The 25944-nt window shown below is 33.4% G+C and overlaps 2 protein-coding genes across 2 annotated transcripts; both read left to right on the top strand.

The window, feature by feature from the left end:
- The first annotated feature begins 2434 nt into the window (after window positions 1-2434).
- Window positions 2435-17969, top strand: LOC109801131 (bromo-adjacent homology (BAH) domain-containing protein). Its single transcript, XM_020362130.2, has 12 exons — window positions 2435-2657; window positions 2783-3133; window positions 4560-4728; window positions 5692-6566; window positions 9550-9576; window positions 9738-9830; window positions 15553-15631; window positions 15752-15842; window positions 16319-16427; window positions 16535-16651; window positions 16742-16834; window positions 17703-17969. Exons 2-11 carry the CDS (start codon window positions 2786-2788, stop codon window positions 16793-16795), a joined length of 1962 nt encoding a protein of 653 aa, XP_020217719.1. The 5' UTR covers window positions 2435-2657; window positions 2783-2785; the 3' UTR covers window positions 16796-16834; window positions 17703-17969.
- A 4149-nt stretch (window positions 17970-22118) lies between these two features.
- LOC109800015 (protein ALTERED PHOSPHATE STARVATION RESPONSE 1) lies at window positions 22119-25685 on the top strand. Its single transcript, XM_083077599.1, is given in 5 exon segments — window positions 22119-22487; window positions 22489-23231; window positions 23325-23500; window positions 23612-23835; window positions 24639-25685. Coding segments are annotated over 5 exon segments (2121 nt in total). The 5' UTR covers window positions 22119-22302; the 3' UTR covers window positions 25432-25685.
- The last annotated feature ends 259 nt before the right edge of the window (window positions 25686-25944 follow it).

Here is a 25944-nt window from a genome sequence, read left to right as displayed (position 1 = left end):
TATTAATATTAATATCATTATTTATTATTTTTTAATAAATTAAACTTGTTAATATAATTTTATTTTAATTATTATTATTTACAATAAATAATATTATACTCATTTTTAATCCAAAAGTAAAAGTGTAAATTACATATTCATCTATTAAATTTTTAATTTATATCTATTATTAAATTTAAAGTAAATATTTAAATTAAATTATTTTTAAATTAAGATTTTATATTTATTTTTTAGTTAAAATTTTTATATTTATCTTTTAATTATAATAATTATAAACTTTTTTTTAATCCAAGGGCAAAATAGTAATCTTACAAAATTATCAATTAAAAAATTTATTTTTATCTATCACATCAATCAATTCACTCACAAACTTTCACAAACTTTCTCTACACTTTCCCTTAATCCAAACAACCTCACTTTCCACTCACTTTCCCTTCAAATCCCTCCTTTTTCACTCCTCCTTTTCCATCCTCAAATCCAAACAAAGTCTTAAGGACAAAGAATATCTTCGAAGTTAATGCATTTTTCTAGTGTAAATCCTACCCGAGATAGAGACCAGATGAAACCCAAAGTTCATAGTGAACCGATATAATTTTTAAACGTACAATATCTCTTCACTTGTTTTCCATATATCTATATTATTGTTTTGCTGCTTATTTTTTTAAAATATATTTTAATCTGAACCAAGCAGATCAACTTGAGAAAATTTTGATAAAGTTTTAAAACTAATCTCTTAGTTCGGAGGCAATGTATGTAGTAGTTCCGAAAATCAACTTCTAACTAAATAGAAGCTACATTTTTCAAATAGTTTTGAATATACTTCTCAATACTTCAACTTATTATAGTTCATGATATTTTACATAGAAGTTTCATTGGTTTTTTTTTTTAAGTGGATTTTTCATTTAGATCAATTCAATTTCAAATAAAGGTGACATGAATAATTGTAGTTAAACAAGTTGATTCACTAATATATCAGAAAATTGACAAAACGAGATAGATATTTTAACAACTTCATTTAGTCCACCAAACTAAATAATAGGATAATCAAGTTAACTTGTCAATCTATTTAATTTTTAAATATTATTTTTAATTTTATTTTATAATGTATGACATGCGTGAGAAGGTTATGGTTTCCAACTCAACCACAAAGATTTTCATTCTCATGAAATTAAAGGAAAAGCTTTTTCTAAAACTCCACCTAATATTCTTGAAATACATTATGAATAGTGATTTGTGTTTTTATTATTTTATGACAGTTTTGTTTATATTTACTTTATGGACATGATAGACTTTGTGATGTAATATGATTTTATTATTGAAAGTTTAATAGTATTTGTATTGCCATTTTTAAAATTGTCATAATTTTGTATTGTTAGTATAGGATTAATAGTGATATTGATTGAAAGATAACGATATTTAGTAATTTGTAATTTAATATTTATGTATTATAGTATTGAAATTGAGAGACAAAATTATGTTAACTATCCTTTAATTAATTTTATCAATTTAAAATTAACTAATATTTTAGTTTGTACATTACATAAATAAATGTTTATCATATATAACTCAAATTTACGAAAAAGTATATATACAAATAAATATAAATTTTAATACATAAATTATATTTAAAAATTATATAATTTTATATTTTTAAACATATAATTATATTTTAAATTTATAAAAATAATTTTATATTTTAACACAAAATTATTTTAATTATAGGTAATTTATTTTAAAAATATTATAATTTAATTCAAAATAATATGATAACTAAAAAATAAATCAACTCTTATTTTTTAAACATAAACAACTATTTTACATGATAATATTTTAGAAACTATCATTCGATGGGAGCATTTCTAAAAGTTTCTTTAATTTTTTATCTAATTTAATTTTGTTATTAATTAGATTTATTTATGAATTACAATTTAATATTTAAAATAAATTATCAATAATAAAAATTAATCTTAGACAACAATATAACTTATTTATCTTAAATCATAAATATAACTTATATTTTTTTAAAAAAAATTTATTTATATATTTAAAAATATCTATTTATACAAATTTTAAATATAATTGATGTATTTAAATATAATATTTATTTGTATATTTAATTTATTATAAAATTTAATTATATATAATAAATATTTAATCTTTAAAATATATATTAAAATATTAATTAAATAAGAATCTTCGAACTCTCTTTTGTTAAAGAAAACACTTAAAAAATGCTCTCATTTAACAAATCTCTCATTAATATATAGGGACAAATGGTAAAATAATTCACGATTTTCAGTTCATCTTTAACAAAGTGCTATTTCATTTTTGTCATTATATAAAAAAAAATGTTTTTAACTATAAAAATAAAAAAATAAAAAATATGAAAGTATGGAAGTACAATGTAAATAACTTGAAACTGTAGCGAAGCAAAAACTATCATAAAAGCGGGAGATACCAGTTTCTTTGTTCGTCCTCGCATTGTGTTAGGGTTTTGTGGAGTTGCTGTCTAGTCGCGTTTCTTGGCGCTCATCGACACATAGGGGCTCCAGTTAAATGGCACACACGAGAACCCTTCAGCATTGCAAATCTTACACAGTCTCGTTTCGGCTACACTAGAATAGGAAATCACTCCAAGTTTCTAGGGATACGATACGGTACCGTGTTTCGAAATTGAACTCCAAATTGGCATCGATTACATGACATTGATGCTGTATTTCAAAATTGAACTCGTCGCGGTGAGTTTTACCGATGCTTTTTTCCTTTTGGTTTTCACTTTCAGATTATGGCAGAAGCAGGGGAGGAGGGGGAGGTTATTGAATTCAAGTGGGGCAAAAGGAGAGGGGTTGGTGGTAAAAAGAAGGATGTGCAATTTTACGAATCGTTTTCCTACGACGGGGTGGAATACTCCCTCTATGACTCTGTGTTTCTCTACAAGGAAGGTGAACCCGAGCATTTCATTGGTAAAATCGTTAAAATATGGGAGGCCGCTGATAAGAGCAAGAAAGTTAAGATTCTGTGGTATTTTCGACCTAGTGAGATTCTGAACTTCTTGGAAGGAAGCGAGACGCTTCACAATGAGTTGTTTTTGGCATCTGGTGAAGGGGAAGGGCTTGTAAACGTCAATCCTCTGGTAATAGGATTTTCTTATCTGCTTTAATAATGTTAATTTCTTCTCTGCTAACTGTTTGATTGGAGTATCGGGGTGAGTGGCATGGTGTTGATCTGTTTGGTTGCTATTACTAGGGCTATAATAATGTTGTTATGGTTTATTGCTTTAAATGATGCATCAGTTTGTAGCGTGTACTATAAACTATTCCGTTGTGAACTTTTGGGCTTGTGTGTGGATGTTTAATGGTGTTTGGAGTGAAATGAAATGTGGTGGAGCAACATGAAATGATATGGAATAGTTAGCGTTTATTGTTAAAATATATTTAGATAGATAATCTTGTCCCATAAGCATGTAATTACGAGTTCGATCCCTGGTCTGTGTGAATAAAAAACATTTATTGGGAGAAACCAACCTCTTAAATGGATCTCAATATCTCAGAGAATTAGTCCTTAGCTTTCAGCTAAAGAATATTTTAGTTTACCGAAAAAAGGTGGAAATGAAGTACTAGTAGTCTAGTACTATTCCATACCCCTGGAAGACAGAGTGGGGTATTAACAGAATGGAATGAAATGCTTCATTCTATTTTAAAAATCTTAAAAAGGGAAATATAGTGTCATTTCATTGTATTCCATAGGGTTGACAATGAATCAAACTAACTCGAAAATAGCTCAAAATTCAATTTGATAATTAACTTGTTGAACTTGGTTCATAAACCAAATGAGCAAAACTTAAGCTTAATTAAAATTGAGTTCAATAAGTAAATGAGTTGAACTTGAACTAAAAATAGAGTTTGATAAATCGAATCTACATAGAAATATATAATTTATATAATTGACTTTTTGTTTAATTTCAGCTTATTAAAATTTTAAAGAACCTTCTAAACTTAGTTATAATTTAATAATAATAAAAGAAGTGAGCACCTTAGAACTTCATGGTTATGACTTGAGTCTTCTATTATTTTATGCAAGATAGCATAATTTTTATTTATGCACACTTTGGTTGTAATTATGTTTCTTTGGAGTCATATCTTGTAAAAAAAAAAGAAACATTCATTTTATCTTAAGATCAATTAATAAATTAAAATTTTGAAATGCATAAGATTAAAAAAATTTGACTCTTGGTTCATGTGATTCAAGCTAATGAGCTAACGAGTTGAACTGAATTGTTAGTGAGTTTGTACCGAGTCGAGTTTGAGTTGGTAAAAAAGGTTTATGTTGAACTCGAGCCGAACTTCGAGTTGAGTCAAATATTATCGAGTCAAGTCGAGCTGAACCAAACACAACTCAACTTAATTCCAACCCTTCCATTTCACTCTATTTTATCCTCTTTTGTCAGTCCAAACATAGCCAAAGTATTGGGGAGATTGTTGCACGTATTTTTTCTTGGTCTGGAGCTGGCTGGCAACATCTAACTAGCTATTTTTTGTTCATTTTGTATATTGCACCAGGAAGCAATTGCTGGAAAATGCAATATCGTTTGCATTTCGAAGGACAATAGGAATCCTTATCCATCTGATGAAGAAGTTCAAATTGCTGAATTTGTATTCTATCGTTTCTTTGATGTTGGGAAGCGTAAAATAGTGGACAAGATAGATGATAATATTGCTGGAATTGAAGGTATGTCATCCCGTTTATTTGGAAAATTTTCTCTAAAGTTCCTTAGATATGGGATGGAATTACACTTTCTTTCAAGGTTGTCAAACTCGAGAGTCTATGTAAACTTGTGGAGCTTCCATATATGCATATCATAATATTCTTAACAAGACAATATAACTCTATTAGTGTTATAGTACATTAGTACTAACTACTAAATAATATTATTAGACTACATAAATGATCAAATTATATAAAAATTGAAAGTGAAAATATTTCAAATAGGAGTTGATTTCTTCAATTTATTTGAGGCATAATAAAATACTAACTCTAGGGGAGTTAATGGGGGCAAAAATTACATTTGATTTCAAACTTGCATGAATTTATATTAAAATATTAACACTTGACTCAAGAGTTTATAATAATTTACACAAGGTTGAAGAGTTTATCTAGAAAATAGTTTGACAGTTAATTTTAGGATCCTAAATATTAGTTAACTCGAGAGTTTGACAAGCATGCTTACTCCAATGGGTATTTATGGGAATCTCATAAACTACTGCATGAAATTGTTTTTGATGCACTCATCTCATGCTTTGAAAGATCAAATTCATACATGTTCAATAAAAGAGAAAAGAAAAGATTGCCACTTAACAGCCTCTTACTCCTTTACAAATGAAACTTAACTTATAATATTTGAATATTAATCGTAATCAATTAGAGAAACTTGAAAAGTGGACCTTTTCCAAATTACAATGATTGTTTTTCTTGTTTAATGCAAAATTTATTACATGTATATGTGTTTAGTTGGTATATCTAAATTGAGTCTTGAAATTACTATGAGCGTTTTTATTGATAAATGACTTTTTTTTAGTATCGTACTAAAAATTTTATTGATGTTTTTGACCCTAAATCATGTGCAATAAGTGCAATTCTTCTTAGTTTTAAATTTTTGAATATCTTGTGAAATTGTTTCTCTAATTGTTGCAGTTAAAAATATTTTTAACAATTTAGATAGTCAAAAGGTTGTTGGTCTTGTGAAACCTGGTTTAGACAAGAAAGAAGTTAATGGGAACTTCATTGCAAGTAATGCAGCGGTGGCTCTTTCGAGTCAAAAAAAGAGTCAGCCTTTGATTGAAAAACCAGATGGCAAGTGTTTTGACACGTTAGTTAGAGAAAATGCTGATTCTAAGTCATTGTTGCGAAAAAAACCTACTAGTAGCACTGGTGTAAAGGATGCAAGTAAACCTACTGATTCTTTGCACACTATTTCCAACAACAAGACCATGCCTCAAGCTAAAGTTGAAGAAAATGGGAGTTTTAAGGTTTCTTTGGATAAACAAAAATCATCTAATAAACTATCACATGGTTCTAGAGCTGGTTTGGAAATGAGGGAAATAACTAAAATGGATGATGGGTGTGGAAATGTCTCTATTGAGAAGAAGATTGTGATGTCTAGAGTTGATTTAGAAGGGGATGATTGTGATGATGTTGGTGGCCCCGTTGGAAAAATTAACAAGGGATCGACAGAGGAAGAAGCTTCCAAGAAGGGGAAACATGGCAGTTTTGGTAAGGCTTCTAGTGCAAAGATGAATAATAAAGGGCAAAATCGAAGGCTTATTTCCTATGACGACGATGATGACGATGATGTCAAGACTATAGCTCCATCTTCATCAAAGGATAAATATAAACATCAAAGAGATTATGGTGATGTGGAGGAACTCCCTTCCAAGAAGTTAAAGATTGACAAGAAGCCAATGAAACTCACCAGTGACAAGTTGCGCAAAGAATCTTCAATGATTTCACCAAATGTGGAACACAAGCTAGATTTTCGTCCAATGGAAGTTACTCAAAGACCAGATGTTGTAAGTTGCATTGCAAGTACTCTATCTTTGTCTTCATAGTTCTTGTTCTCTACGCACTTATACCTTACTACGTCACCACATGGCCAAATGAACAAGATAGAGTTGTCATGATAGGGTCAACCTCTATGGTTGGCATTTAGCCCTATTGTGCTTTTAATACTTGGCTTAAACATCAATCCTCTTGGGCTAGTATTATATCATAACTAGGATTGACCAAATTATTTAGTTCAAATTTGACCCCCTTCCACCCTTGAGCCAATTTCACATTGCAAGACAAAGGAATTGGGTTATTTGATCTTTGAAAGTCCCATTCCATTTATCTCTTTAGGGCTTAGTTGGGGCTTCCTAGTAGAAATGATGCATTGCTAGGTAAAACTACTGTCTAGAGACATTATGAAAACAAGAAGTTTTTGTATTGTGCTAAATTCTTTTAGATTTTTTAATTGGGTGACATCATATGTTATACTTTCAAGTAGAGCCGTCAAAGTGGGTTCTGGCCTGTGGGTCAACTCGACTTACCTTGAAAATGGGTCGGGCCGGTCCAAAAAAATGAAAACAAATTCCTAATGGGTCAAAAAATGTGACCCAATCTACTTTCAATTCGGCCCACCCGGGCTGAATTCGTGGTGGGCCGGGCTGCCCACCTAACCCACTTACACCCTCATCAACCCAACTCACTAACAACCCACTTAACCATTTATTATTATATATGTATTATTTTAACAAGATACCATTATTTTTTGTAGATAAAGATAAAGTCAATGTTAAACAACATGAAATTGCTATAAATTTATCTACTCAAGCCTCAAATGAAATTTAATATTGATGAATAATCACTCTCATGAAAGGATTTTTATTTTTATTTTTTGATTATTTAAAGTTGTACACTTTTTAATTTAAGTTTAATGTTGCATGCATGATACTTAGTTTGACAATTTTTACTTTAGATTAGAGATTATTTTAGATTGAAATTTATTTTAAATTAGAAATTTTTTTAAAAAAATTAGGTGGGTTGGTGGGTCGACCCGTTTAGCCTACCAACCCATGGTGGACTGGGCCGGGTTAGAAAATTTTTAACTTAAAAATTGGTGGGCCAAGCCGTATCAACCTACTTAAAAAGTGGGTTGAGGTGGGTCGGGTCAAACGAGCCGGGTTGGCCCATTATGACAACTCTACTTTCAAGTTAATTTTACTAACCAAATAATAACGGAGGTGAAAATTTTACGACGTTAAATGAAAAATTTTCAAGGCAACTAAAAGTACAATTTAGCCTTTAGTTTATAGTGGTGAATAATAATAGTTTTATTTATTGTATTATTTCCTTTTTATAATAAGGTTTCATAACTCATGCAAACACGTTCCTTCTACCAATGAGTGATTGGTTCAAGTGATACATACTAGATTCCCTTTAAGCAAAGTGTTAGTTTCATGCCTTTTGCATGGAAAAAGCATAAGGGGTTGGAAGTGCTAGCCTCACTGTGTTGTGGATATTTTTGCCCTGAACAAGATTGCCTCTTGTGGGGATTGAGAATGTCCTAATTTTCCTATCATTAAACAAGCCCATACTTATGGAGCATATTTGGGCCCTTAAAATTTAAGGACTCAAGTTGAAAACTATAAGATCTTGGTTAAGCCTATGAAAATGACTAGTGACTCTTCTATATGTTCTTGTAGCTTATTTCTTTAAGATTCTTGGTGAGATTTATGAAGATAAGCTTATTAAGTCTTTTTAATAGAAGCTTCCATGAGATAAGCTTATGTTAGATAAGTATTTAATTAAGTTGTGTATCTTGATGCGCTCATAGTTTATGTTGGCTTAAGTGCTCAATCCATTTGACAATGCTCTAAAACAACTTCCAATTTGGGGATGGGACAAGCCAAACCTTTTTTTAATTTTGGTAATCTCATGAGTGTCTCCCACTCAAGCCAAAAATGACTAATTCATGTACTTTAAGGCTATCGTCACGAGACTTTATTTGAACTTACCCTTTTAAGTTTTGGGGGATACTTGGATCGAGAAACTTGCCTTCAAGAGTGATGTTTTCTTGTCCCTCATTTCACTTGACATCTCATTTAGTCATTTGTCTTGTTTGAGATGCAGAGTACAAAAACGATGTGAACTTCTAAAAAATTGCTTGAGCATGTTGATTATTGGCTAGGTTTGTTGCAACCATGATTAGATCACTGTTGAACCACTGCCTTTATCGTTTTAACGATTGGTTCAATTTTAATAAATTAGGTTTGAACAAGTTAGGGTTTCAATGGAGGAGGCTAGAAATGACATGGACAAGGGGTTTCATTGCACCAATGATCTTAATAGGGTCTCCAATACGAGTTTGATGTATAAGGCTCCCATGATTTACCCCTAAAACCTTCAAATGATATCTTTTAAGGTCAAAATAGGTTTTACACCTGTTGATGCAACAATAGCAATTGTGATTTGTGTTTTCCAAGCATGACAAAGTCGCAATGTGGCTATCCATCATGCCTTTGACGAAGGGTCTTATAGATGTCATGATGCAATACCATTATGATAATGCCCAATTGACGACTATGATAATGCCCGATTGCCCAGTTCTCATTAATACAACAAAAAAGTCTTATCACACTAGGTAAGGTCGATTACTTGGATTCGATGATCAATTCTCTCTAATGATTCAATTCATGGTCAAATCTAACCATGTCTTTTTAGTGAAATAAAAAAATAAACTAAAATTCTCAAGTAAAGGAATTGAGGAAACTCTTTTGAATACATCCTACATAATTCCTATTCAATGGCCTCTTTTGGAGGGTAATCCTACTTCAAAGTTTTAAATGGAATTAATCGATTTAACAATTTTTTGTCTTAAATTCTTTATAGTAAGTAATGCATTTTTTCAATTGTTCTCATTATGTACTTGACTTGCTACATGCTTCTTAACATCAATCCAAGTTGCTTGATACTGTGGTGTTCTTATGCAATTTTCCCTCAATTTTGTCACAGGATAGAAGCAAATGGTTTAAGGAAATTGTAAGTTATTTTATCTCTTCATTTTCTATCCCTTTTAATTGAATTTGCTTGTAGGATTTTATGAACAAGTATCCTTTATTTATGTTGCTTGATGATGCTTTTGATTGATATCAAGTGAAATAAGGCTTGACACATTATGAATGATTTTATATCATTTTTAGCCTTGGGAAGAAAAAATGGAAACTGCACATGAGCAAGGAAAACTTGTGCTACTTCAAAACTTGGACCCGTCTTTATCTTCATCAGATGTACAGGTAATAATCAATCCAAATTTATGGATTACATGGAGAACTAGAATACAAATGCAACATCTGAAAGAAGGACTATTAAGAGTTAATTTGTTTATTCCTATTGTGAATGGTTTATATGTGATTTAAATCTATAGAATGAGATAGAGATAAAGAGAGGCATATGAGTAAACTATAATGTGTAGCTACCCTTGTATTTATCTTATTAGGTTAAGTATATACAAGCACTTGGGCCAAGTTCATATACATACTAAAACCCTTTTATTCTAAACGTCTCTAGCACTCCCCCTCAAGCTAGAGCATAGATGGTTAATCATGCCATGCCCAACTTGCCATTGATAAAATTACTATGCACCCGTTCAAAGCTTTTGTGAACACATTTGCTAGTTGGCCTCCTTTCTTGACATAAGTGCTAGATATGAGGTTCTATAGCACCTTTTCTTGGATGAAGTGACAATCTATCTCAATATGTTTCGTTCTTTCATGAAAGACCAAATTTGATGTGATATATAAGGCAACTTGATTGTCACATCACAATTTCATAGGATAGTTATTGGAAAATCCTATCTCCTCCCAAATTTGTCTCACCCACATCAACTCACAAGTTGTTTGAGCCATAACCATGTATTTCACTAGATCTTGCTACCACATTTTGCTTATTACTTTTCTAAGAGATCAAATTATCACCCAAAAATTCACAGTAGCCTGTGGTAGATATACGGTCCATGGGAGAGCCATCCTATCTGCCTTAGAGAAAGCCTCCACCTACATATGTCCATGATTAGGATTCATGATGCACAATACCCTTTTCTGAATCTTCTAGTACCTAACAGTGCGTACAACACTTACTGGAAAGGTAGTATTTGGCTTGGTGACAGATAAATAATCAATTTTCCCACCAATTGTCTATATCTGTGTGCACTAGAGAATGGAGCTTCATCTATTGTTAGCTTGACTCCTGGCTCCATAAGGGTCTCACATGGTTTGGCTCCCATCATTCCAATCTCATTAAACAAGTCCAAAACATACTTCTTTTCTGATAGGAAGATCCCCTTCTTGGAGTACATAACCTTTACATCCATAAGTACTTCGAGGCTCCCAAGTCTTTAGTCTGAAAATTAGTTTGAAGATAACTCTTCAAGTCGTCAATGCCTTTGTTATCACTTTGTTGAAATCACAAAATCATCAACATACACCACAATTAAAATGTTAGCAAGGCTAGTGTTTTAATAAAACATTGTATGATCATCACTCTAACTTCAATCCAAATGCATGGACCACCTCACTAAATATGCCTAATGAAGATCTAGGCGATTGTTCCAAGCCATATAGTGCCTTCTTTAAGTGGCACACCTTCCCTAAAGCAACAATCCTAGATGGTTGCTCCATATGCATCTCTTGTTGGTCACCATGCTAGAAAACATTCTTAACAAAGACAAATAAACACTTAGCAAATTGACAAGACTAACAAAGTAGACATAATATAGTTGTGGACATAATTACTTAAGTACTCCTAAAGGATGAATGACCTAACTGATAATGAATTTGAAACTTAGAGATTGTAGAAGTTGTGTATGTGTGTGAAATTCCTTCCTCCAGTAAAGACAACCCATTATACATTCTTCTTGTACCAATAGTTCTCTAGGTATGCAAATCCTAAAATACACAAGATTCAGGAAAGTTTACAAAACAATTTTACGAACATGCTATTTGACTAATAGTGAGAAGATTATTAGGGAATTGGGTTAAGCATAAGACAAAATACAATGGAAAGGTAGGAATTGGGTAGTACATCCTCTACTTCTTGGCATTGTGATAGATTATGGCTCCACGGATCATATGATAGGGGATTTAGGAATATTTTCTTTTTTCAAGCAATCCAGTATTCTGGTGGGTGAGATGGAGTGGTGCCACAATTTGTCACGCTAAGAAGTAGAGGAGAGACACTTAATGAGATTACCAGTTTGGATAAACATCTTTGAAGAAGGTCCAAATTAATACCTTTGTGGATGGCAATGGGAAGAGTTCGGGTGTAAGTGACATTTGCAGAGGGGCATTGGAGCAAGAGATGATGTTGGAGGATCAATAGGTGGAGCTTCCAGTGGAGACCTTAGCCGTTACGGGTGTAGGTTGGTCTAGTTGGGCCGGATTTATCCGGATTTGGATAAATTTGTTACCCGACCTGATCAAAATTCAACTGGTTGGGTTAGATAGGATTTGTGCATTTTTTTTTAAATCCAACCCAAATCAACTCGATCACGAATAATTAACTTTATTTATTTTTTGTAAAAATTTAAATATTTCATAATAGATATAAATAATTTGATATCTTGTTGCAAATGCAATGTTATAACCCATAAAACAAATAATGATTCAAACTAAATTCTAAAGTTAATTTGTTGATTTGTTACATTGTCATCCGTTCAAACAACCAACATTAATACAAAATAAAATTTAAAATATGTTGTATTGTTATAATGCTATAAACATAAAAACACAAAATGTTACTAAGCAAGAGTGATATAGTATTGTTTTGAGAAAATGATCATTAAATCACTAACTTCTTCCTCTTCTTTGTATTATTATTATTATTATTATTATTATTATTATTATTTTTATTTTTATACATGACTAGGTCAGGTCAAGTCATTGGCCAAAATGCAAACCCTATTACTTGACTCATGCATTGCTAAGTTTTGATCGGGTTGGGTCGAGTCTGACCCGAACACTAACAAAATCCAATCCGAACTGATTGGGTTATTTGGGTGACTACGAATGAGTGAAGGTAAAGTAGATGCAATGGTTGGTGTTGGAACAATAGGCGAAACATCCAGAGGAAGATTGTTGAATATAGAAGTGGGGAAAAAATGGTAATCTCAAAAAAGGTAACATCAACAGACACACGATACTATTGAAGTTGTGAACAAAAACACCAATAACCTTTGTGGAGGTGGGAGTAACCCAAAAAAACACATGTAAGTGATATGGCAAAAAGTTTGTTTTTACCTAGAGGGAGATCAAGGACAAAATTGGTGCAACCATAAACATGAAGGGGAACATGGTGGAGATCTTTTTGTGGATAAAAGACGGAATATGGAATCTTATTGTTGAGGACAGACAAGGGCATGTGGTTGATCAGATAACATGCTGTTAGAAGCGCATCACCCCATAAGTGAGTGAGGAGGGTACAAATGGTTTCGACCTAGTGACGAATTTTCTATTTAGCAACACCATTTTGTTGTAGTGTGTGAGCATGACTTTTGAACAATACCGTGAGGGTAGAAATGATTGAAATTGGGAAACAAGTACTCTCTAGCATTATCAATACACAATTTTAATGGAATAACCAAACTGATTTTTAATTTCGATGGAGAAGTCTTGAAAATTAGAAAAAAAATATTAGATTGATTTTTCATTAAGGAAACCCTAGCACTACGGGAAAAGTCATCAATAAATGTGACAAAATAAAAAATAACCTAAGGAGGAACCAACTTGTTCGGACCCCAAACATTTGAGTGGCCTAAATAAAAAGGTGATAACACATTTATTGACTTGAAGACTATAAGTATGACAACCATGTTTTCCCAATTAACTAGACTCACATTAAGAAAACGTAAGGGTTGAAAGGCTAGGGACCAAGAGACGTAATTCATCCATGCTAGGATGTCCAAGACGTTGATGGACAAGAATATGGGTGGTAGTTAAGACATAGGCAACCAATGGTGAAAACTGATATAATCCACGAGACTCATGTCTTGCTCTAATTGTTAGTCTAGTATGCCTATCGTAGACAAGAACAAAGTTATTAACAATAAGAACATCATAATCATGATTACAAGTGAGTTTGCTAATGAAAATTGAATTAGAAGAAAACCCATGAACAAATAAGATAAAATGTAAGAGAAGGTTAGGAAGTGAGGGTGTATGTTTGATGCCACAAACTTTTATCTTAGAGCCATTTGCAAGAGTAACAAAGGGCAAGGAGCCCGAAAAAGATAAATGTAAAAAAAGTGGTTGGTTACCAATCATATGATTAGAGGCATTAGAATCAAGTATCTAAGGTCCAAGAGAAGGGGATTGGGTAACAAAGGCCTTAGGATTACCAGATTGAGACTGAGTCATGGCAGTAACAGGCAAGGTAGGTTGGTTGGCTGCTTGATATTGGAGAAATTCATTATACTTGGTAGTAGAAATATTAACATTTGTTGATAGAGTAGGGGAGGTAACCTTTGCCCACCACGACCCCTACTTCTCCCCCCACTATGAGAAGAGTAGGAGATAAGAGAAAATGAATCAATGAAAGGGGTGATGAGTGTCCAAAAGCATGTGTTGTGGAAAAATGTTACTATTCATTGACCATGTCATAGGTAGGAACAATATTTGGTTGCATACCGCATGAACAACTAGCTGCGTTGTGTGTAATTAGTTTCTACATCACTAGTAAAAGGCATGTGAGTGGCATAATCAACAAGTAAATGATAAAGCTTACCAAGCTATGTTTGCATATCCATATTTTCTAACTTAGTATTTCAACGTCGTCAGGACACTGTAAAAGCGGTGAAAGTCATTGGCATTAACTTTCTTGGCCTTGGTCCAAACATCATAATGTGGGGAAGCCTAGTATTGGGTCTGGAGGTTGGGAGCAATAGAGAACTAGATGAAGCTTCACAAGGAAGCGTCAATTTGCTGCCAACGAGCTCGATCCTTGAGTGGAAATTTTTGGGCATGAGTGGTCAAGTGGTCGAAACAACCTTGGCCTTCAAACCACAACTTGACAGCAGCAACCTAGGTACTAAAGTTTGCTGACCTGGGTAGTTTTTCGCACAGGATCAGTGGGAAGTTGGTGAACGTAAATGTTGCAATAGCATTGGAGGAGAAGTTGTTGGAGGCCATGAATCAAGTGGCAAAATATGGTGGGTAGGGGCCCCTGAGTGCAAGGAAGCCAGGGAAAGGGGCTCTAGTAGGTGGATACAAAACAGCCTCTCAAAAAATGTAAATTTACGTTAGACGCGGGAATAGAATGCCCTGGAGAGTGGTGGTTCTTGGATAGAACAGGTCGTCGGAGAGTCCCCTTGCCGGATGTGGAGGCACATCGTTGAATGGAAGCACAATGGAGTGGTGAATTGAGGCTCAATGGTCACAGTTACTGTTTATCATGACCACTGATGCTGAAGCAATCAGGATTGGAAAAAAGATCCTAGATTACTGAGATCATGTAAACAATGTTTATTTGAATGTCTGACTAATACCCACACACCGGATCTGTATTTATAATCAAGATAAAAAGTAATTAAGGATGCAAGGAATAAAATCAATCCCTAATTCAATCTCTAATTTCAAGCAATGGAATCCCTAATTCAATCTCTAATTGCAAGCAATGGATACATTGCATGTTTCCATATTTTCAAGAAATAAAAACATCTTTTAACACATGCAATTCATTTACAGCCTCAAATCAAATTCAATCGAAGGATGGGTGAAGAATAACTGTGTTTAGTTAGAATAAAAATTATGGCTGTGCCATGGAGGTATGTGTGGGTTTTTTTAATCAAGGTCTCTTATGTGTTACAGTGTGGGTGGGGTATTGTGGCTGTCACACCGGAAGCAAAATAAAAGTCTTTTGATTTTACATTGTTTGTGTCTTAATGCTCCCATCCAGTTTGTTGTTTACCTTAATAAGCTGCCTGTCACTAATTTGGTTGACACTGTTCTAACTTCTAAATAACAGAATATTATTTGGACTGGCTTTAAAGAAAGTTGCACTGCAAAGATGATCCAGAAAACTGCACACTCTAGCCCTCATTCTGGTTAGAATTAAACTCTTCATTCATTTTTATTTTTATTTTTATTAATGCTTGTTATTAACCTCCCTTTTCCATTCATGAGCTTGTATATGACAGTCGGGTAACATTTTATTTTTGACATAGGTCAAGCTGTTGTTATATTTAGAAAAAAGGAAGCAGCAGAGTCAGTTGTTAGAAAATTAGACGAGGGCTGTTTCTTAATGTCAAATGGGCGGTATGTTCTTAACTCCTCTTAGCACGATAACTACATTGTCAAATAGCATGAATTCAACTCTCTCTCTCTCTCCATATATGTTTTATATATGAGAGTTTAAGGATAAATGAGATTTTATTCAGCATTAATGATTGTTTAGTTTTTCCTAATTCACTTATTTACAGAATTTCTTACTTTTATTTTTTGACTTTCTTGGATGTCTTACAATTGTGTTACGATCTTTCATGCCAATCCCCATCCCATCCCATGTAAGATCTCAGTTTTCACATCATTGGAAAAGAGGGAAACACTTAATTACTGCACTTGCAAGACTGACACCTTAATAGTAAATTAAGTTTGGCTTTTATATACACTAATTTGCTATGTTGATTAGACATTAATTGAATAGTAAAATTATTTTATCAGCTTAAAAGTTTGAGTAAATATATGCGTTAACAATGTTTTACTTAAAAGCATTTAATCTTATATTATGATAGACCCCTTGTTGGAAGCATTGGCGTTCCTTCTTTTCCAGAAAAGAAGCCAATATTTTATGGTCATCATGTTGTTGATCAACTACGAATGATGCAAACGCAACGAGAGATGGTATGGGATCTATCTTTTTTGGTCATATTCGTGGCCTAATTTTGGAAATGTTGGTTAAATTGTTGGATCGTTTTCATTTATTTGTCAGTATGATTTTGGTTGTACAGAAAGATGCTGTATCTACTTCACATTGTTCTCAGCCCAACAATATAGAATATGAGATGGCCATAGAGTGGTGCTTACTACAAGAAAGAGCAAGCAAATCGTGGAGAAAGTTGTATCAGGTATATAATCTGAGTAATGTGCCAGAAATTATTTTGACTTCTGTTTTATTTATCGCACATTGATTTTTAATCATGTTTTTGTTCTTAAAGAGACAAGGCGAGGAGTTGAGTAAACTCAAAGCTAAGCTGAAGTCTAAAGTTTAACTGATGTCCATTGATCAACCATATAATTTTTTGTTGTCGGTAAGTTCTTCAAAGAAAGTTTTCCTTCCTCATATCTTCAGTTTCTATAGTTTTACAGTGCTGGGATGTTTTTGATTGACTTCGTTCTCCATAATCTTCTCTCCCTGTTCTTGCTGTGTGGTCAAGGGACAATGTCACTTTTTGCAGAAACCAAAGTTTTTGGCTTATGCTTTTGACTTTTGGTTTCTGGAGCTAATGAAGTTGTAACTTGTAAATTTTATGCTTTTAGTAATGAATTTTTACTTGCCTCATCTTTCTCATGTCAACCGAAACGTTTTGTTGTTTGTTTCCTCTTCGGTTCTTTGTTCTGGTTGTCACTTGTCACTCTTTAATAGTTGGTCAACTAGGTCTTTTTCAATATTACAATGGTTATTGACTGTACGATTATTGTTTACTTAAACAGTTAAACTTATCGATTTCTCTCAACACAGATCGTTGATTTACTTTTTATTTTTAAAATTTTGTGCTCTTTCTTTGATGTTGTCCATACACTAAAGTGAGTTTTTTTTTTTTTTAGCATATTATACATAGCTGATAGTTGGCTACTTCGAATTAGGTATTTTTCGATTAAGCATTTTGTAAGAAGCATTTTCTTTTAGAAGTTTTATTATAATTAGATTATTTTTTGGAACTCCATAAAAAAGCAGTTTCAGTGTTTTTTTCTCTCAATTTATCCAAAAATACACTAAAGGCTACAGGGAATGGAAGGACAAGGTCTATGTCTGGATCTAGATTTGGAGAGCTTGGTTTTTATGTTTTCTTTTCCCGTGATTTTTGAATTTTAAGAACTGTTTTGATTAGAACCTTGCTTAGGTATTTTTTAATGGGTTTTTGAACTTTAATTTTTTTTTTAATCTTTAATTCGCAGAAACAGGGATTGAATTGTTCTGAGGCAAGGGTGTGTATCTGGCAAATTTTAGTTTAGCAGCTGTAAATATTGTCTGTCTCGGGGATGGGAATTATGGGAATGAACGTTTGTTCCTCACCACATTGCAACTCCCTCCCCATCAGGCTGTTTCATTGTTGCCCAGTACAAATTTTTTGTTTTTAATGTACTACATGTACATTGTCTGGTCTTTTGGCTGGCGGGCAATGTGGGAAGTTCGGTTCTATCTTATTCTTTTCCTTTTCTTTCTTTCTTTCTTTCTTTTTTTCATTTTTAATTGAACGGCCTAAGTCCAAACCCCAAACCGAAAACAAAACTGGCGGAGTAAAAAGCTTCTGAGCTATTAGCAAGCATAGGTATACAAAGAAAAGCAAGATGAATTCATATTCCAATATCTATTGAATGACATGCTTAGAGAATGTATTCATCATTGAATTATCCTTCTGTACACATGATTCTAGGATATTTGGTTTAGGGTTATAAACCCCGGATATATAATAAATGGGAATGACACGGATAGATACGGGGAAACGACTACTATTTGAAATTTAGGATCGAACAGAATTGAATCAAATCATTATTGATCAGATTGGTGCGAAAAAAAGGAGGAAGTTTGAATTGAACCAAATTAAATAAAATTAATTTGTTTGGATTCTATTTTCACATGGAAATGATCCAAATCGACTTGTGAGTACCCCTTAGATAATGTGTTGAATGTATTACTCAAATCACTTGAGAATCGCTTTTAACATGTGTTGACAAAGCCTTTGGATAGAGCAATTTGTAACCTTAATACATGGCCGATGTTCCAGACACGGGATTGAGCAATTTTCTAAAGCTCTAGTGAGCCCAACCATAAATGGTCCATTGTGGTCTTTGATCAAACTCCTATAAAACCTGGTCTTTGCCGTTGCTCCAAAGATAAGAAAACACCATCACAATTTAATATTTTAAGCCTTTCCTTTGGAGGAGGCCGAAGCACCGATTTGGATGCTCTAGTGACATAAACGCTTGTCCACTGATCCTAAGGTTTAATTTAAAAAAGAATAATAAAATACTGTTCAGAAATCAATGGAATAAAAAGATATTGGGTATTGGCTTTAGAAATCATGAACCTGGTAGCTGAACCATTAAGTTTAGGTTGGGTTAATTTCGGTTGGGACTGAGAAGGATTAGATATTCGATCAACGTAATTGCTTTGATTTATTAGGGTTGTCAATTTAATCTAATGACTCGAGGGGTATGAGTCAATTTGACAGCTACAGATGTAATTACATTTCTCGATCACTCCCACACACCCTCACCCATTTTCTTTTGGATACTTTTCACTCAATAACTGCAATACTGATACTCCTTCCAATCGTTTTAAGTTATTGAAACCCGACACTAGGATACACAGTGAAACATTCAGTCAAATTAGTAGGTGTAGTTTTAATTAAAGAATTTCGCAGTGTGTTCTACCAAGCTCATTCCCCATCTCATATGAGTATTTTTTTTATTCAATCAAATTAGTGTGTGACCAAATTTCCTTTATAACCTTAGACCAAGAGCTATATCGATCTCGTATGAAATTTTCCAACAATGGATGATAATCTTATTTCGAGTGATGATGATGTATTTTGTTGTTGGTGGCGAGTGGCAACAATTAAATTGGTGGTATGATATGAACTTGTGGCACGGTTACATGGTTAGTGGGTAGCAATATACAGGTAATGATGCAATGTCTATAATATCATTTGTACTTTTGATTTAATAAGGAATGTTTCTTTTTTCAGCTAAGTTGTCTATTATCCTGAAAATCAAGTTGTAATATTTATCATATGATCCAAACATGTTGAAAGATACGGTAGATTTTCACCTTATATGCATTTTGAAAACAGTTTCGTTTTTCTCTCGAGTTTCTCTAGTTGTTAAGGACCATTTGGCGATGAGAGTAGAATAGAATAAATAAGATTTGAGAATTAGATAACATAAAAGTAAGATATAATAGGAGAACGATAAATATTAATTCTATCATATGCTTGATGCAATTATGATAGGAAACAAGATAACATCATTATAATACGTGTTTTGTATTTAATATATTCCAATAAGATATTATATAATTATATTTAAATAACAGAATTTATGTTTCATTAAAATTATTATAAAGTAAGATAATTATCCTATCCTATCTTATTCTAACTATCACATTGATCTAATAGTTTGAATAAAATGAGTTGTTGAAGATGCGTTATGAAGGGCTTATTTAGGATTAGGGATTTTGAGTGAGAATTGACTTAAATAAGGATGGGTGAGTAAGCGAAACATAAAAGTGTCATGTGATGTGATAAATTTTATTAACTTTTAAGGAGAATTATCTTGTCCAATTTCAAAATAATGGTTGCAATATACATTTTCAAAAGTTAAGCTTGCGTCATGTCTTATTTAGAAGTGTTACAATAAGATTTTATAAGATTATTTTTGCATGAAAAACTCTTTTGTGAATCTTAAAAGATTTTGTAAGTATATAATGATTTCAAGATTTTTTAAAAGACTTTTATAGTAAATATTTTTTAATTTGAATTTATAATATTTTGAAGGATTTTAAGAGATTTCAAAAGATAGTATGGATTTAAAAAAAAGCAATACAATTAATGAAAAATATAACATAAATAGTAAGACTTAAAAAAATAGTAAAACTAATACAATTTTTTTTTCAATCTTTTAATAGACAATAGACAATTGGTTCTGGTTTTATATCATTTTAATTAACATTTTGTCATATATAGTTCTCGATACATTAACATCTTCTCATCATTCTTTCTAATATTCATTATTTGGTAGCACTTAAGATGAAAATATGTCAACTGATTCAATTGAATATTTATCAGAATAATTTTTATTAAAAAATTATATAATATAATACATACTAACATAAGTTTAGCATAGGCCTTAAATAAAAATAAAAACAAGCACAAAAAATATATGAAATGTAATTTAAAAATATTAAATATTTTTTAATCACATTTCTTAAAAATGCATCAAAGAAAATTCAACAATTCATTTTATGATATTTTTTTAGTAATAATATTGTCAATGTCACAACAATACAACATTATATATAATTTGATTGTCATCTTCACCAACTTTTTACAACCCATCCTTGAATGATCTTTCAAGTCTCCACCTCAACACCATCACCTTGTTAAAGGTTGTTGTAGTTCTAAAGTAGTTGTCGTTGACAATGTGATTTTTGCACAATGAAACTTCAAGTTGGTCAATTCATGAATTTTAAATGGTTAAGTGTAGTGTTAAGAGTAATGTGACCGCTTACAATGGTCTACATTGTTGCTACAATGTGACATGGTTAGTATTTGAGTTTATTCAATAGAGCTTGATCAAAATGATGCAATAATGAACATGGATTTTGTGATGAACATCCAAGTTATATATATATGCGAAGACTAAGAGACAAGTAGAAAGTTCTTATGCGGTTATTAATAGATGAGAATTAAAATATTAAAAAATAGAGAATAAAAAATAGATGAATAAAAAATAGAAAAAATTAGCATGCTAGACTTAAGAAAAAGATGTGAAAAATAATAAAGAAATAATATTATAAGTAAATTATTATTTTACCCTTCTAACATATATATAGTCACATTAGCAAATTATCTAAATATCAATGTTTAATTGATGACACTAAAGTGTAAAAACATTTTAATTGATTATAATCGATTAAATATCCACCTTAATTGATCACGAACAAAAATTTACTTGTAACTCTTTTTACATGTTATACCTTTAGTCAATCAATTATGATGACACCATTTTGATTTGTTTATAATTAATTAAACATCGATCTTAATCGATTACGAATAAAAGTTGGCTCACGACTTTTGTCATATATTTAAATATATGCGTGATCAATTAGTTATGAGAGTTACTCAATAACGACATTTTTATCATATATAATTTGTGTCTATTTTTTTTTATATGTGATGAAATAAAAATTGCATGACTGACTCATTTTTAATTTGACAATATCATATTAACTAAATCACACATCTTATTTTTTTTCTATTCTATTTCTACGTTCTCCACATTTTTTTTAAATTTTTTCGAAGATATAAAAACAGCATACGAGAGACATAATTTTTATAAAAAAAAATCAAATAAATTAAGATTAAAAAATATTATCTAATTTAAATTAGAAAAAGAAACACATTATTAGTTGTAACTAACTGGTCCATAATAGATTAAACATAAAGTTAGCGTAGAAAGTGGTATGGGAAAAAAAAGGAGAAAAAAAAAGAAGAAAATGAAAGAGAGGATACGTTTATAATTAGTTTAATTAGAAATAGATTTAGACTAATAGAGTTTGATATTTAGAAATATGACCGTTATTTTAAAATTGTGTTGATAGGGACAGGTGATGGGAGCGAGTAGCATTGAGATTGTTAGTCGCAGCGAATAACCGAATCTCTGTCCTTTCTGTGTGTGTGACTCTGCACACACTCACTCACTCATCACACTCTGCTTCTTCTCTGAGATCTCAATCTCATCTCACATTCCCACACGACGCCGTTTTGCTCCCGAAATGGGTTGCGCACAGTCCCGAATAGACAACGAGGAATCCGTGTGTCGCTGTAAGGACCGCAAAACCCTCATGAAGGACGCCGTCGTCGCCCGCAGCGCCTTCGCCGCCGGCCACACCGGCTACGCCGTCGCCCTCAAAAACACCGGCGCCGCCCTCAGCGACTACGCCCACGGCGAGACCCACCACCCCCACCCTCCCCCCCCTCGACCCTCCCTCCGCCGCCGCCGACCCCCCGCCGCCGCCGCCGCCGCCCATTGACGACCACCTCCCTCCGCCGCCCCCTCCTCTCCCGGAGTTCTCCCCCGCCTCCCTCACCCGCGCCGCCACCATGCCCGCCGTCTCCATGCACCACCGCAGCCCCGTCCCCCTCTCCATCGCCGAGGAGGAGGAGGAGGAGGAGGACCCCCAAACCCCCGCGCCGCCCAAGAAAACCGCCGCTTCCCCGGCGGAGATTAAGACGCCGCCGCCCCCCATGCCGGAGCCCAAGGGCATGGCTTGGGATTACTTCTTCATGGTGGAGAACATGCCTGGCCCCTCTCTCAGTGCTGAAGATGACATTCTTAGTAATGATAATAACATCAATGATGATGACAATAATGATGATGATAAGCATATTCATAATGATGAGGGTAAAGTGGAGAATGTGGTTGAAGATGAGGCTGAGCCTAAGACACCGGAGAAGGTGGTGCAGCAGCATCACAATGATGAGGAGAATGAGATGAGTGAGGCTAAGAAACACATGGAGCATTCCAAAACTGCTCCACCTGAGTTGAGAAGAGCCATCAAGGTGGTTCCTTCCGTTACTCTCATGCAGATTCTCAGTGTCCTTGATGATCACTTCTTGCAGGCTTCTGAAAGTGCTCAGGGAGTTTCCAAGTTGCTTGAGGCTACTAGGTTGCATTATCATTCCAATTTTGCCGATAATCGGGGTATGTGGATTTTTTTTTCCTTTTGTTTGTTGAGGTTGGAGTTTGTTGAATTGTTGGGATTGTTTAATTTGTGATGTGATGTGATGTGAACAGGGCACATTGATCATTCTGCTAGGGTTATGAGGGTCATAACGTGGAATAAGTCCTTCAGAGGTGTGTCCAATGGGGATGCTGCAAAGGATGATTTTGATTCTGAGGAGTATGAAACTCATGCCACTGTTTTGGATAAGTTGTTGGCCTGGGAAAAGAAGCTTTATGAAGAGGTCAAGGTAGGTCTCCATTTCTTTCATCTTGTTGCCCTATTAGATTATCTGTACTTATTCATATTTTGTTGATCTATGATTTTCTGTGTCATGATAAACTTCACTCCTTGTCAACAGCAAGGTGAGCTTATGAAATTTGAGTATCAGAGAAAAGTGGCAATTCTAAACAAGCAGAAGAAGCGTGGGGCCAGTGTTGAATCCTTGGAAAAGACTAAAGCGGCTGTTAGTCATTTGCATACAAGATATATTGTTGACATGCAGTCTATGGATTCGACGGTTTCCGAAGTGAACCATATTCGAGATGCCCAGTTGTATCCAAAACTTGTTTCTCTTGTCGTGGAGTAAGTATTGCTGATAAAAAATTTAAGAGATGAAATGATATTGGTATTGCCTCAGTTGATTATTCTATGGCATTTGATATTATAGCTGTGGTGTGTTAGTTGGCTATGCTTCAGTGAAGAGTCCGTGGAAGAAACCACACATTGTTGTGAGCTTCCTTTAACGGCCACAGTGTTCTGTTCTAGCTTGGTGGCCCTAATTAGTTTTAGTTGTCAAACTTTAGAACACAATTAAATCCAGCATTCTAGTAATTGATGTTTCTACCTTAAAAAGCATTTTAAGCCATAGTTTAAATTTATGCGCAGTCTAAATTCTGGCCTTGGATACTGAAGTGCATTTTGATATTATAAAAAGAAAATAATCAACTACTATAAGAATCACATTACACTACACGAATAAGTTTCCTAGTTCTCAATTCCCAGACACCACTACTAGATCCAAATTTTTGAATATGTGCTGTGTTTGTTTTATCTTTGCTGCTAATTGTGTTTTATCTGTTTTTGAGGCTGTACACTGATGTACATTTTAATATTATAAAATAGATCTATTTATTATTATAAGAATATAAATGATATTTTATTAAATGTATACTTTCCTAGTTTTCAAATTGCTCTAATACTGACTACTCCTAGATCTGAAGTTTTGGATGTATCATGTGCAATTGTTTTATCTTGATACTACATCAACTGTTTTTTGGATTTATATTCTGATAAAAGGGGAGGTGTAATGGATTGAACAGTAGTGTAAGAAAGCTATTTACACCATGAATGGATCCTAATCAGTAATCTACTTGATTTCTCCTCAGGATGGCAAATATGTGGGAAAAGATGTGTATGAATCATGACAGCCAGCTGAAAATAGTTACAGACCTCAAATCTCTTGATATTTCTCAGGCTCCTATGGAAACAACCAAGCATCATTACGAACGCACTGTGCAACTTTTGAACGTTGTCCATGAATGGCATTTACAATTTGAGAAGCTTGTGACTCAACAGAAACAATACATCAAAGCTCTTAATAGCTGGCTAAAGTTAAATCTCATTCCTATTGAAAGCAACCTAAAAGAGAAAATCTCATCCCCCCCAAAAGCCCAGAATCCACCAATCCAAGCCCTTCTCCATGCGTGGCATGATTATGTTGACAAGCTTCCTGATGAGCTTGCCAAATCTGCTATTTCCTCTTTTGCTGCCGTGATAAAGACAATCATAGTTCAGCAGGAGGAAGAGATGAAGTTAAAGGAGAGATGTGAGGAAACTAGAAAGGAATACTTTAAGAAAAAACAAGCATTTGAGGAATGGTACCAGAAGCATTTACAGCGAAAGGGACCTGAAGAAGCTGAACATGAAAGAGGAGACGAAGTAAACACAAACAATCCTGTCTCAGAGAGGCAGTTTGTTGTTGAGAGCTTGAAGAAGAGATTAGAAGAGGAAGTTGAATCTCACCAAAAACATTGTGTCCAGGTGCGAGAGAAATCTCTACAGAGTTTCAAAACTCGCTTGCCCGAACTCTTCCGTGCTTTGTCCGACTATGCTCATGCCTGTGCTGATGCTTATGAGAAACTGAAGTCAATCACACAGTCACAAGGTGTTGGGGCATGAAACATGTAGCTTTTTTGTTCACTTTTTAGAAGTTTATGTATTCCGAACCTGTGTAGTATGCTGTTTTCCTCACACAAGAAGGCATATATATTTTAGCTTGACATGCAGATGTATCAATCTTGTGTGAAAATTTTGCCACAGCTTTTAAAGTTCTAACCATCCTTGGTGATGTAAACATTTTGCTTAATGTATTATGTGCCTTAAGGTAGTTGCATCATAAAATAGTGATTTATGTGGCCCGAAATTTTATTCAATTCATTCAGTCCAAATTCATAAAGATTTTTATCTTCACTTTAGTCGTATGCTGTGACTTGTCATGCTACTGACATCTCTAAATCACAATTGAATAGTCCGAGAAGTCTGCATGTACCCTTTGACTTGTGAAAAAAAAGTGGAAACGTAATCTCAACTTGAGTAGTTGTATTTGTTCTCGCCATACAAAAAATGGTATAGAATAACTTAAATTACCCAAATGATGCTCTCAGCATAGCCCATCCGAAATTAATGAAAGGA

Source organism: Cajanus cajan, chromosome 6 (genome assembly GCF_000230855.2).
Source record: "Cajanus cajan strain Asha chromosome 6, NIPB_CcT2T_4, whole genome shotgun sequence".
Lineage (NCBI taxonomy): Eukaryota > Viridiplantae > Streptophyta > Magnoliopsida > Fabales > Fabaceae > Cajanus > Cajanus cajan.
The sequence above is the reverse complement of the archived record's forward strand: the minus strand, read 5'-3'. Positions and strand labels throughout refer to the sequence as shown.

Bases quoted from the DNA above. Each gene is read 5' to 3' on its own strand.
- LOC109801131 (XM_020362130.2), top strand. From the start codon at position 2,786: ATGGCAGAAGCAGGGGAGGAGGGGGAGGTTATTGAATTCAAGTGGGGC. The intron at 9,577-9,737 runs GTAAGTTATTTT...TATCATTTTTAG, and splicing joins GCAAATGGTTTAAGGAAATT to CCTTGGGAAGAAAAAATGGA. The intron at 9,831-15,552 runs GTAATAATCAAT...TCTAAATAACAG, and splicing joins TATCTTCATCAGATGTACAG to AATATTATTTGGACTGGCTT.